At 36.2% G+C, this 13,227-nt stretch overlaps 1 protein-coding gene across 2 annotated transcripts; it reads left to right on the forward strand.

Annotated features, from left to right (window-relative positions):
- Window positions 1-945: 945 nt before the first annotated feature.
- LOC141387797 (helicase ARIP4) lies at window positions 946-10,051 on the forward strand. 2 transcript variants are annotated; one of them, XM_073957990.1, is made up of 8 exons: window positions 959-1,365; window positions 1,467-4,038; window positions 4,101-4,843; window positions 4,928-5,126; window positions 7,516-7,969; window positions 8,046-8,160; window positions 8,226-8,507; window positions 8,746-10,051. In XM_073957990.1, exons 2-8 carry the CDS (start codon window positions 1,559-1,561, stop codon window positions 9,756-9,758), a joined length of 5,286 nt encoding a protein of 1,761 aa, XP_073814091.1. In that variant the 5' UTR covers window positions 959-1,365; window positions 1,467-1,558; the 3' UTR covers window positions 9,759-10,051. The 2 variants fall into 2 exon arrangements, with proteins under 2 accessions (XP_073814090.1, XP_073814091.1); XM_073957989.1 differs by having other exon boundaries at window positions 946-4,038.
- The last annotated feature ends 3,176 nt before the right edge of the window (window positions 10,052-13,227 follow it).

Raw genomic sequence — 13,227 nt, forward strand, 5'->3', positions numbered from 1 at the left:
TTCTGCGAGAATTTATGCATTTAGTGGAATGATGTGGAAAAATAAAAATTGAAAATGTAACGAATTTTCATTCATGTTTTCCAAAATATTAAACCAAATTTGAAAAATTAATAGTTTTTTAAATTCCAATAATTTATAGACATTTCCTTGTTTTGTTTACAAATACAACTGGCAGTAACGTTACAAACAAAAACAAATTCCTTTGTGGTTGTTGTTCGAGTTGTATTTGTTGTAGTATTAACTTTACCTTATATTTGTTCTACCATGGGTGTTAAAGTAGGACTTTCCCGAAATGTCAAGACCCATATCTCGGGAAGTATAGACTTCCTCCGGGAAAGATATATATAGTTGTGATCAGGGTCCCAAGGACTACCTATGGTGAAAATTTCAGCCCGATCCGAGAGGTGCCCCTAAACGAGACTTAAGCCAATGTAAGAATACAGCCGATTGTCACTTCTACCTTACCCTGCGTTTACATATGACAGGACAGTTCAGTTCATGTATTGATTGTCAAAAACCCAAAACTTGCCTGTGTGACGTAGGCGTCCAGACAACTGCAAAAATAGTTGTAAAATTATGAATAAAAATCGTCGATTTCTTTTTGTGTTCCGTTCACATATTTTGTTTCTGTTCATGTTCTTTTGTTTTCAACGCATCTGAATTATCGTATCACTTCTTTTTCACAAAAACGTCAAAAATTTGTTAACCCGACTGTATGTGAAAATATGATGGACAGCTCGAAGACAACCGACAAATGTATGTATGTGTTAGTAAATCAGAGTTGTATTTGAAGACAAACTGTCTGGTGTAAACGCCTAGTTATATAAATATGCCTTGATAACGGTTAAATATCCCACATAGGTTTATTTTACGTTACGTGATGTACGTAACCTGACTAACTACCGCTATCCCAAAGAGTTCATGATTTTGACAAACTGTCATTTTGTGTTTTTTGACCATATTATTGAATTATTCGCGAGAGTGTGAGAGAAATTTTGTGCAAAGAAAATTACTTGAGGAAAAAACTAAAAAGTTGTAAAATAAATTCTAAATTAAGTTTTTAAAGAAGTGTCCGCGTACATTAAGCGGTTTATATTTCAACAAATTCGCGAATAACACAAAAACAAGACGATTTATTTATCAATTTTGTTAATCAAAAAGGAAGGAAGGTGTGAACTCTGCGAAAAAGTTCTGTATCTCTTTTGTGTTGTAGTTTTTCCATTTAATACAAGTTCAAAAATTCTTCCATGAAAATGTATTAACTTTATAATGAAGCAAATGAAAGCGGTGGAACTATTCTAAGCCTATTAGAATGCAATTAATGGGGGGCAAATTAAATTGGCCCAACGCGACATCGCGAGACGAGTATGTATGTTAAGATTTTAAGTATATAATGGATTTACACAGAGGACACATATTTCTATACATTGTTTTTGGTATACATATATGATGTGATGTGGTGACAGATAGAAAATTGGAATAAGAAATGATCAGCTTGTATTGTTGCATGGATTGCATGGATTATTAGTAAGGAAGAAGAAGAACAGCAGTGAGAATTATGGACAACAAACCAGAAGTATTACATTATATGGAAAATATGAGTGCAACAGCGGCAGTAGATCCTACATTGCAGCATTACGGAATGTACGGCATGTTGGGTCATCCTCTTGCAACTGGTGTTGATGTGCCTGTTCCACCAGTAGCTGGGGATTATGAGAATACCACCAATAGCCTGCTTCAGCAAGCAGCACAACAAGAACATCAGCATCAGCCGCAACACCATCAACAATTATTTGCAGAACAGCAACAACAACAAAACCAGCATGCACAACTTCAACAACAACAAATGGTGGATTCACATCTGCAACAAACATCACAACAACCACGAGATCCAGGCAATGACACCAAACCTCCTCCTCTACCACCCTCAAGGGAAACAACAGCGTCCTGCAATAACACAAAAGAGCCCAACAACTCAACTGCCGGTTCAAACATGGACAGCACCGATGCAACATCTCCTGAAGCCCAAAAACGTAAAAATTCCACCCAGTCAACCGATAATAGCCTATTGGCGAAAAAACAACATTTAAACCAAATGGCTGAGGAGAAAAAGAAATCCGTTTTACGTAAAAATATTCGAGAGGTTATGGACACCAATCAGCTGGATACAAATACCCTCAAGGCCCAGCATGAAGAGTCGGAGCGTTTGGCTCGCATGGCAGAACAGCAGAAACTATTGCGGGAGTATCAACAACGTGAAGCAGTATTAACCCATTTTGATCGTTTTGTCAATGAACATCGTGTTAAGGATCCCTCAGACTTAATTGATGAGAAGGGAAAAAGTATTAAGACTCTGCCAGCCCAGCAGCAGGTGGTAAAGGAAGATGCGGCGAATGTTGTGGGGGAAGAAGATGAGGCCAAAAAGAGTCCTGCCGAATCTATGGTTGAAAGCAATGATTCAAAAGGCTTTGAGGACAAAGATTCCTCCACCCCTGCCGCCGAAGTTGTTACCATTGATGATAGTTCAGATGATGATGATTGTATTGTGCTGTCCGATGATGAAGTCGAGGAAGAGGAGGATGATAATGATGATCCCCACAACAGTGGCATGCATGTTAAAGATGAGTTCAATGTACCCGATCATTTGGGACGTGTTGTTATCAATGTGGGTCATCCCGATGATGAGGAAGACATCTTCATAGCTCCCCAAATAGCCCGAACCATCAAGCCCCATCAAATAGGTGGGGTACGCTTCCTATTCGACAACATTATTGAGTCACCAAAACGTTTCAATGACTCTGGAGGTTTTGGTTGTATTCTGGCACACTCAATGGGTTTGGGCAAAACCCTTCAAGTGGTTTGTTTCTGTGATATATTCTTAAGGTATACACCAGCCAAATATGTGGTTTGTGTTATGCCCATAAATACGCTGCAAAATTGGAATGCTGAGTTCGATATGTGGATACCCAAATATTCAGATAATCCAGACTATATAAGGCCAAGGGAGTTTGATGTGTTTGTACTTAATGACCAGCAAAAGACACTAACAGCCCGGGCACGCATTATTTTGCAGTGGAAGGAAAGGGGCGGTGTGCTCCTTATCGGTTATGAACTCTTTCGCCTACTGGCCCTGAAGTTGAACTCGAAAAAAGGTCGCAGCAAGAAACAACAACAAATGAATATGGATAACAATGAATCTCGCAGTCCACTTATGGATCAAGTCTATGAAGCTTTAGTAAAACCCGGACCAGATTTAATAATTTGCGATGAGGGTCATCGTATTAAGAATGCTCAGGCGGGAATATCGCAAGCCTTAAAACAAATACGAACACGAAGGCGCATTGTCCTTACTGGTTATCCATTGCAGAATAATCTGCTGGAGTATTGGTGTATGGTGGATTTTGTACGTCCCAATTATTTGGGTACGAGAACGGAATTTTGCAACATGTTTGAAAGGCCAATACAAAATGGCCTATGCTTCGATTCGACCCCAGATGACATAAAGCTGATGCGTTATCGGGCCCATGTTTTACATTCTTTGTTGGTGGGTTTTGTTCAGCGTCGTTCGCACAGGGTGCTACAGCAATCTCTGCCCGAGAAACAGGAATATGTCATATTAACCCGAATGTCGGAGTTGCAGAAGCAGTTATATGACACCTTTATGAATGATATAGTGCGCACGAAGAATGTTCCCAATCCCCTAAAGGCATTTGCAGTTTGTTGTAAAATATGGAATCATCCGGATGTGTTATATGATGCCATGAAGGCGGCCGAAACAGGTATGGATATGGATATAGAGGGTGTGGATGAGGTTGATGCCTTGCCCACAACAACTGGGGTGCAAAAGAATGGTTTTCCACCGCCTGTACCGGGACCACCACCGCCCAACAAAACTCCGCTGGAGTCATCAACATCCTTCATGGGTCTGGGTGAAAACGGGACATCCTTTACAGAAAATAGTAATGTCATGGCACCGAATCCGTTTCTGGGACAACATGAACCCCCCAAGACAATGGAAAAACACAACAGTTTTCAAAGGTAAAGTCTATAGAATGTATATTTTAATTATACCACTAATTCAATTTCTTTTTAATTACCAGCCCCTCAATGTTTGCCGACTTGAATCATTATGAAAATCCCAACCTAAATCCAGCGAGTGGCTATAATCAAGATCTGCAAAGCAACTATTTTTCCTATCCCACCATGATGCATACAATGGGTAGTCCCCTTAAACCAAACTATGTTGGTTGCATGCTGAAGCAAACAGGCATGGGCCCCAATGAGACCATGATAACGGAAGACTCTCACAATTCATCTTCGGAAATTGTTGACTTGGATACCAATGAAATCAAGACCATTGAAACAGATATTGATATGGATAAGAATATTTCATTGGATAGAGCATCAAGTGCTGGTGGTGGTGGCGGCGGTGGAGCATCAACATCATCGGGTATCTCCTCACTGGGAATTGATGGTTCAACCGAAACATCTTGTAGTACACAAAATGACATAGAAACCAAATCGGAAACCGGAAGCCATGTCAGCAGTTCCATTGCCACAACAGAAAGTAATGATACCACCATTGAAAAGAGGGGTCCTGAAAAAATCACCTATGATTGGGCCACCAAATTCTTAAAGAAATATGAACCCGGCCTCATTTCGAATTCTCCCAAAATGGAAATATTCTTTTGCATACTAAATGAAAGTATCAAAATTGGAGATCGTGTTTTACTATTTAGCCAAAGTCTTTTGACATTGAATGTTATTGAGAAATTTCTGCAGGCAACAAAAATGCCTGGTGGTGAGAGCGAAACATGCTGGACATATAATACACACTATTTTCGTAAGTTACCCTCAAGACATGGGTTTCAACATGGGTTTTAATTAATGATTTATGTTTGTTTTTTTTTTTTTGTACTCATTACAGGCTTAGATGGTTCAACCACATCCCAAGAGCGTGAAAAATTGGTCAATGAATTTAATTCAAATACAAATGTTAAATTGTTCCTTATCTCAACTAAAGCTGGATCTTTGGGTATTAATCTAGTTGGAGCTAATCGTGTGATTATCTTTGATGCAAGTTGGAATCCTTGTCATGATACCCAGGCAATTTATCGAATTTACAGGTAAGGAAAATAAAACAAAAGGAAATAGAATAGACGCCTAAGGTTTGGCATAGTATGGTAAACTATTAGTCTGATCGAACCCGGCAAGAAAGTAGATGTTTCACAATGTTTATAACTTTTTCTTTTAGAAAGTAAATGAGATTTACACCAAAAGTTCTATCAGGTTTACACCAACTTTTCTATCGAAAAGTTAATGAGGTTTACACCAAGTTTTCTACAGAAAATAATATAACCAACTGTTCTTTAAAAAAGTTAATAGGGTTTACACCAACTTTTCTAGAGAAAAGTATATATGGTTTAAGGTTTACACAAACTTGCATATAGAAAATTAAATAGGGTTTACACCAACTTTTCTATGGAAAACAAGTAAAAAAGTATCAGTCGGCTTTGCCGACAGAGATATACCCTCAGCCTGTGTATATTGAAAAAAAATTTTCCCAAAATACGTATGTATTTAGGGGGTTTTAAAAATTTTGGATATTTGAACCGACAACAATATTGATTAGGATTAAAGTTCAACAGTTTTGCGGAGGAGATACTAAAAGGAATGGATCGACATTGACCGTTATGGAAGTGGATCTCCAGCCACAACATATGGTGCCTTAGGATGTTTTTACACTCTTCAGGCTGTTTGCTCAAGAAGTATGGACTTGCTCCTAAAAAAACTTTTACCATCGTAATTGAGGCAACGAATGCAAGTTGTCTCAACAAAAATCAAAGTGATTCCATAGCAGGTCTTAAAGTGAACTTATCCGAAATTTTGTGTGGGAGGTACCGGATGGACTGGACAAATATAGTCCATATTTGAACCTGATCTATATCTGGTAGATGTATTAGGATGTGTAAAGTATGGACCAATTCGGCCACTACCTTCAAGAGTTACCGTACGAACAATTTTTCCGAACATTTTTGAACTGTTGTGGGGGAGGTACCTAAAAGAGTGGACCGATATGGCTTATCTTCAAACTTAAACTATGTTTGGACAAAATATTACTAAGGTCAAATTTTGGACCGAATCGGCAGACCTGTTCGAGAGTTATTTTGCCCTCCAACCTCCTCACACGGTGTCATAGGGGTTTTTTTGCAACTTTCAGGCTATTTTCTCAGGAAGTATGGACTTGCACCTGATGAAACTTGTACCGTCGTATGGAGGGCAGTGAATACAAGCTGCTAAAACAAAAATCAAAGCGATTCAAGAGCTGGCCCTAAACTGAACTTTTCCGAAATTTTGTGTGGGAGGTACCCCAAGGAGTGGACCGATTTAGTCCATATTGAAACCTTATCTAAGTCTGGTACACGCTCCACGATGGGCAAAGTATGGACCAAATCGGTTACTCCCTTCAAGAGTTATCGTGCGCACAAATTTTCCGAACATTTTCGAAGTTTTGTGGGGGAGGTACCGGAAGGAGTGGACCAATATAGCCCATCTTCGAACTTAAACTAAGTTTGGGTAAAATATTACGAAAGCCAAAATTTGAACCGAATCGGTTTATCCGTTCGAGAGTTATCGTGCGCTCCAGCCAGCCAGACAGACAGACGGACGGACATTGCTCAATCGACTCCAAATTGTCTGAAACACATTTCGTCCAAACATACTTGGGGTCTAAAACCATTATTTCGATGAGGCACATTTTGCCCGTATAAAAGTGTATATACCCTTCATAGCCTAAAGGCTGAGGGTATAATTAAGTAGCATTTACATCAACTTTTCTATAGAAAAGTAAATAAGGTTTACACCAACTTTCCTAAAGAAAGTTAAATAAAGTTTACCCCAACATTTCTACAGAAAAGTGAATAAGGTTTACCCAAACTTTTTTACAGGAAAGTAAGAAAGATCTAGGCCAACTTTTCTATAGAAAAATAAAAATAAAGTGGGTGTAAACTTGTCTATAAAAAGGTTGAAAGTTAAATAAGGTTTCCAGCAAGTTTTTTTAAAGAAAAGTAAATATAGTTTACACAAACTTATATATAAAATCAAATATGGTTTACACGAAGTATATTACGTTTACATCTACGTTTCTGTAGAAAGTATTATTCAATATAGAAAATTAAATAAGGTTTACACCAAATTTTATATAAAATTAAATAAGGTTTACAGCAACTTTTCCATAGAAATGTATATAATGCTTGGTTTACATTTACGAAATCCACTCGATTTCAGCTGTCAATTCCTTTGCGTATACGTCAAATGAAAACGCATCTGAAATCCATTTGATTTCATTTGACGTTTAAGCAATGGAATTGACAGCTGAAATCGAGTGGATTTCGTAAATGTAAACTTAGCATAAGTGTTACAGCAAATATTTTATAGAAAAATTATATAAGATTTCTATGGAAAATTAAATAAAGTTTACACAAGCTTCTGCATTATATTTTTCTCTTCTTTTAGATATGGCCAAAAACGTTCATGTTTTGTATATCGCTTGGTTATGGATAAATGCTTGGAAAAGAAAATCTATGATCGACAAATCAAAAAGCAAGGCATGTCAGATCGTGTGGTGGATGAATGTAATCCCGATGCTCATCTTTCGATTAAGGATGTAACAAATCTTTGTTATGATTATGATGATGATGGTGAAGAAACTGCTAAAACAGCAAATAATAGTGAATTTCCAAAACCATTGGAATCCTATACAGATACAATTATGAAAATAATATTGACCGAATACAAGTCACATCTAACGAAAGAACCATTTTTCCATGAAAGTTTATTGGTAGATCGTCAAAATGATAAGCTATCGCAGGCGGAAAAAAGGCAAGCACATCGTAGCTATGAAATGCAAAAGAAAACATCATCAAAGACGGCGCTTCTTACAACAACAGGACGTATGCCTTATCAAACGGTAAGTATTGTCATTACATGTGATATTTTTTGAAATACAAATGAAATTAATGTAAATTGCTATGTGTACCCTACAGAATCGTACTCAAACTGTGCAGAAGAATAGTAGTGGTTTGCGTTCCACTCGTTGGATACCAGCTGAAGTTTGGCAAAAACAAGGCATGACGGCACAGGAGATGTCTTTGCCTTTAGGTAAACTGAAAATAAAGAACCAAATGTCTTATTATTCTATTCATTAAATTGTATTTATTTTCTAGATGTTGTTATACCCACAAATTCGAGTAATAAATCAAAAATCATCATCAAGGCAGGCCAACGTGTTATGGTATTGAAATCTGCCAAAGGCATTTATATGCAATTGGATAGTGGCAAAATCATTGCCATACGAACACTTAACAAGCCAGCTGCACCATCAACAGAAAAAAGTGATGTCATCGATATTACCGGGGAATCGGACACAATATCATCCAACAAAGATACAACAAAGACTGAACAGTCCGATACAGATACTAATATTTCTTCGGTTATATCACCTAAAGGTAGGATTTGTTTTGGCAAATTTGTAAAAAGGCAAAAAGGTTTACACCAAGCAGGACAAACGTTAGGTTTACAATAACTTTTCTATTGGAAATTGTTGTTTCTATTAGAAAAGTAAATGTTAAAGCTAATTTTTTATAGAAAATCAAGATTTACACCAAATTCTTTGTAGTTATATAAGGTTTACACCAACTGTATAGAATAGTAATATTTACCTACACTTCACTCCCTTAATTACAGATTCAAATGTGACAGATAATTGCACAAATCCATCATCGTCATCCACAGTAGCTGCTGCAGCAACAACGAAACCAACCAACATTGATATGCCAAATGAAGCATCATCTTCTTCATCGTCAACATCGCAGCAATTAGATTTGTTTAATAGTGTATCGAACAAGGCCAATAGCGACATGGAAAATAAAACAAGAAATATCTCCAAAGCAAATGCTGACAATCAAGAGACTTCTTCAGCTACAACTACTGGCAACTTCCAGCAAAGGCAACAGCAATTAATACAGGCGCAAACGTCACAAACCCCACAGCAACAACGCTCCCAAAATACCCATCTACCACAAACGATTAATGAGCAACATCAACAGCAAACACAATTACAAACTGCACATCAAACATCCCAAACCCAAAATAATCCAACAACATTAATGCATTCCTCTCAAACTTCAGCATCGTCGTCGTCATCCTCAACGCCGTATCCACAACATCAACCCTACAACATTTATTCTCAACATCAACAAACTCCTCGCAGTTCACAGCAGCTTTATAATGCCAGAGGTGCCGATGCTATAGGCACTAATTTCCATCAACCAGCAGCACCAGCACAATACACCGATTACCCTACCTATGGATCTCATCAACAGCAACAACAACAACAGCAACCGCAAAGTCAAACACGTTATCATGGCTCTACAAATTCCTCACACTCGGATTTATCATCGTCTGCCAGTCACACACATTCGCTTGCACCCCATTCACATCCCCCACCAGCTTCACTTTCGGACTTTTATGGCGCCTATTATCCGCAATGGTCGTCATTTATGTTGGCCTCACCTTCGCAAAATCCGGATAGCTCTCATTTGATGCACAATGCCGCTGCAGCAGCTGCTGCCGCAGCCGCCGCTGCTGCGGCTGCCTCCACATATCCACCCATAGCACCGCCAACTCATTCACATTCCCATCATGCTAAAGTCCAGCCCAATACGCATCAGCAATGGCCCCAACATTATCATCCATAATTATTTGCCAAAATAAACTCGCTAAAATGTTGAAAGCAGGTGGAGGAGGCCTATCTACATTTAATGATATAATAATGCAAACAAATACACATACACAACTCACTTTACATACCTACTTACCTACATAAATAACATACATACATCATACAATACAAAAGAAGCATAACTTATTTGCAACCTAAATCTAAATTCACACATTCGTACATAACATTCTAGTGTACGTAAGTGTTTTACTTTTAAATTAATATTTGATTATTTAATATTAAGCAGAAAAGATAAAACAAAAAAGAAAAGGAAATTAACTATTAATTATATTATTGAAAAAAAAAAACATAAAAATCAAATAGTTTAGCAATAATTAAAATGAATTAAATAAAAGAAAATTATAATTTTAGAATATATCATAATTATTGTGTGTTTTAATTTGAATTTCATTTAATTTATTAATATTATAACAGCCAATTTAATTATTTTTATTAATGAAATTCATGTAATTTAAATGTACATATACATTGTAGCGATTTTCTTAATTTTGCGATTTTTGGGGGTTATCGTTCCGCAATGATTGGCATAACTCTGTAACAGCAATAAACATTTCGTAGCATATCTTGGGGCGAATTTATAAAAGGGATTGTTATCAGTTTAGACATTGACTGACATCGGTTTCGACATTGGCTGAAAAGTGATAGCAAAATTTGGCAGCACTGATGAACCTTGTTACCTGCCTATTAGTACATTTACATTTTCAATTATCTGGATTTAAGAAAATCAAATGGTTTTAATTGTTAAACGACATTTCTGCCGGGCGTATACACTATGGAATTCACATTTGAAACCCAGTGGGCTTATTAAATCTTTTCATATGCAAACACACTATTAATTAAATTGCATACGACAAATGTAAACATGATATTAGGCGTGTTTATTTACTCAATAATTTGGACAAGTTCTTTAACTTGCCAAGTTTGTTCTTGAAGTTTTCATGTGGTTGTTGTAACGCGACGCTCAACGGACAGTATGTGCCGTGTCATTCCCGGGAATCCGGGATTTCCCGGGACATTTTAAAATACGAGGATGGATTAATGTTTCCACGATTTTTTTATCTTCCTATAGTTACATATGTATATGAAATACAATACCGGTTCCATTTCTTAAGAGTTCCAGAGAATATTTTCAGAGAGTTCCGTTGCAAAAAATTGCTGACAAGTTTTCGCTCCACCGAGTAAAAACGAAAAAAATATGGAACAATTCATGGATTGAATTACGAATTTGCGCCTCTGCCACCATGTTGTCCTGATTCACTGAACATTTCCATTTTTTAAGCTCAAGGGAAAGAGATTTGTCTCAAACAATCAAGTTATTTAAGAGAAATGTCTATTTTATGGACCTCGGAAATCTTATGTTTTCAAAAATAGGTTCTTGTGCTTAAGATTGTTTAAAAAATCTGACTTTAAAATATGAAATATTCTTTCGCACTTAATTGGACAACAATGCGTTGTTATAGTCCAAGTTCGTGCGGCTTTATAACTTGTTCCCTGAAAAACAAACTTTTGTGTATTACAGTTATTTCCAAATCTTTTGTTATTTCCAGATTCAGTAAAATCTAATCGAACTCTGATTCTATGGTATAAAAGTTTATAGTTTATTCATTCATTCCATTCATTCCCGATATCCCGGGAAATATGATTTTGTTTCCCGGGAAAATCCCGTAGCAAAAAAGAAACCGAGAATTCCCGGGATTTCCCTAACCAAAACCCTAACTAGGCGTTTACACCAGACAGTTTGTCTTCAAATACAACTCTGATTTACTAACACATACATACATTTGTCATTTGTCTCCCAGCTGTCCATCATTTTTTTACAGAGAGTAAATGAGCTGGGTTGCCCTTTTCTTTTTTATTCTTTTATCAGAAGCAAGCAAGGTAAAGGGCTGTTTACACCATCTATCAATGTCATATGAGCTGCCATTTCTTTCACCCATTCGACATTCTCTATGTTTGTCAAAATTGACGTCATCCATACAACTTTCAATTTGTGCGTTCATACCTGCAAGTGTTATTTTCGTATGACATAACCTAAAAATATAAAAACAGCTGTTTTTGTCATTATTTACATTTATTGTTGAGTTGCAATTTTGCGCAAATTTTAATTTTGGTTGAAGGAAACTGAATTGGTAGAATTGGTGTTTGGAGTTATAGAGGCATTCATGTTTTTGCCACCAAACAATCATTTCAAAGACTGCTTCTTTCGACCTATCGATCTGAAAATAACATTATAAGCGCCATTTATTTACTTTACTGAATATTTAAATACACATACCTTTCCATTTTCTTTTTTAAAAGATTTTGTTTTTCATTTTTTGTTTGAGAATGTCAGAAAACAGCTGATAAATTTATGTTTACATACGAGAATGCCGTATCAAATAGAGCGCTCCCTAAATGAAAAATTTACATATGAGTTGCCAAATCATTTTGATAGATGCAAATTTTCATAGTGGTTACACTATGTGTAAAACATTCGCAGGTAGAAAATTTGGCATCTCATACGACATTGATAGATGGTGTAAACAACCCTTAAGCAGGCGATGCAGCTTATGTACGCAGGCCTTAAGGAAGACAATTTTTTGGCATTTTTGTAAAAATAAGTGAGATAATAATTGAAATGTGTTGAAAACAAAAGGACATGAACAACAACAAAATATGTGAACGGAAAACAAAAGGAATTCGATGATTTTCACAATTTTACAACTGTTGTTGCAGTTGTCCGGACGCCTACGTCACACAGGCAAGTTGTGGGATTTTGACAACCAATACTTGAAGTCAACTGTCCTGTCATTTGTAAACGCAGGGTAAGTAATATCTGGTAAATGACTAAAGACCAAGTTCGACATAATTCAAATGTGATTCTGAAATCTTTTTATTAGTTCGAACTTGGCCTTTAATCATTTATCTGATATTTATTCTATTTATAATATCAATTGGAATAATTCGAATTACAAATGGAATAATTCGAATTACAAATAAAACAATTCGAATTACAAATAAAATAATTCAAATTACAAATAGAATAATTCGAATTACAAATAGAATAATTCGAATTCCAAATGGAATAATTCGAATTACAAATGGAATAATTCGAATTTCAAATGGAATAATTCGAATTACAAATGGAATAATTCGAATTACAAATAGAATAATTCGAATTACAAATGGAATAATTCGAATTACAAATGGAATAATTCGAATTACAAATGGAATTATCGAATTACAAATAAAATGTTACGAATTACAAATAGAATAATCGAATTACAAATGAAATGTTACGAATTACAACTGGAATGTTTCGAATTACATGTGAAAAAGGTGTACCATCTGTGAGAAGTTATGCATTTAGTTAGTAGAATGATATGGAAACATTCAAATTGAAAATGTAACGAATTTTCATTCATGTTTTCCAACATATTCAATCA

This window comes from Musca autumnalis, unplaced genomic scaffold, assembly GCF_047663935.1.
Source record: "Musca autumnalis isolate F117 unplaced genomic scaffold, ASM4766393v1 scaffold_5, whole genome shotgun sequence".
In the NCBI taxonomy this organism is placed as follows: domain Eukaryota; kingdom Metazoa; phylum Arthropoda; class Insecta; order Diptera; family Muscidae; genus Musca; species Musca autumnalis.

Coding starts and splice junctions, on each gene's coding strand:
- LOC141387797 (XM_073957989.1), top strand. CDS start 1,559: ATGGACAACAAACCAGAAGTATTACATTATATGGAAAATATGAGTGCA. Junction 4,039..4,100: donor AAACACAACAGTTTTCAAAG/GTAAAGTCTATA, acceptor TTTAATTACCAG/CCCCTCAATGTTTGCCGACT. Junction 7,970..8,045: donor GACGTATGCCTTATCAAACG/GTAAGTATTGTC, acceptor TGTACCCTACAG/AATCGTACTCAAACTGTGCA.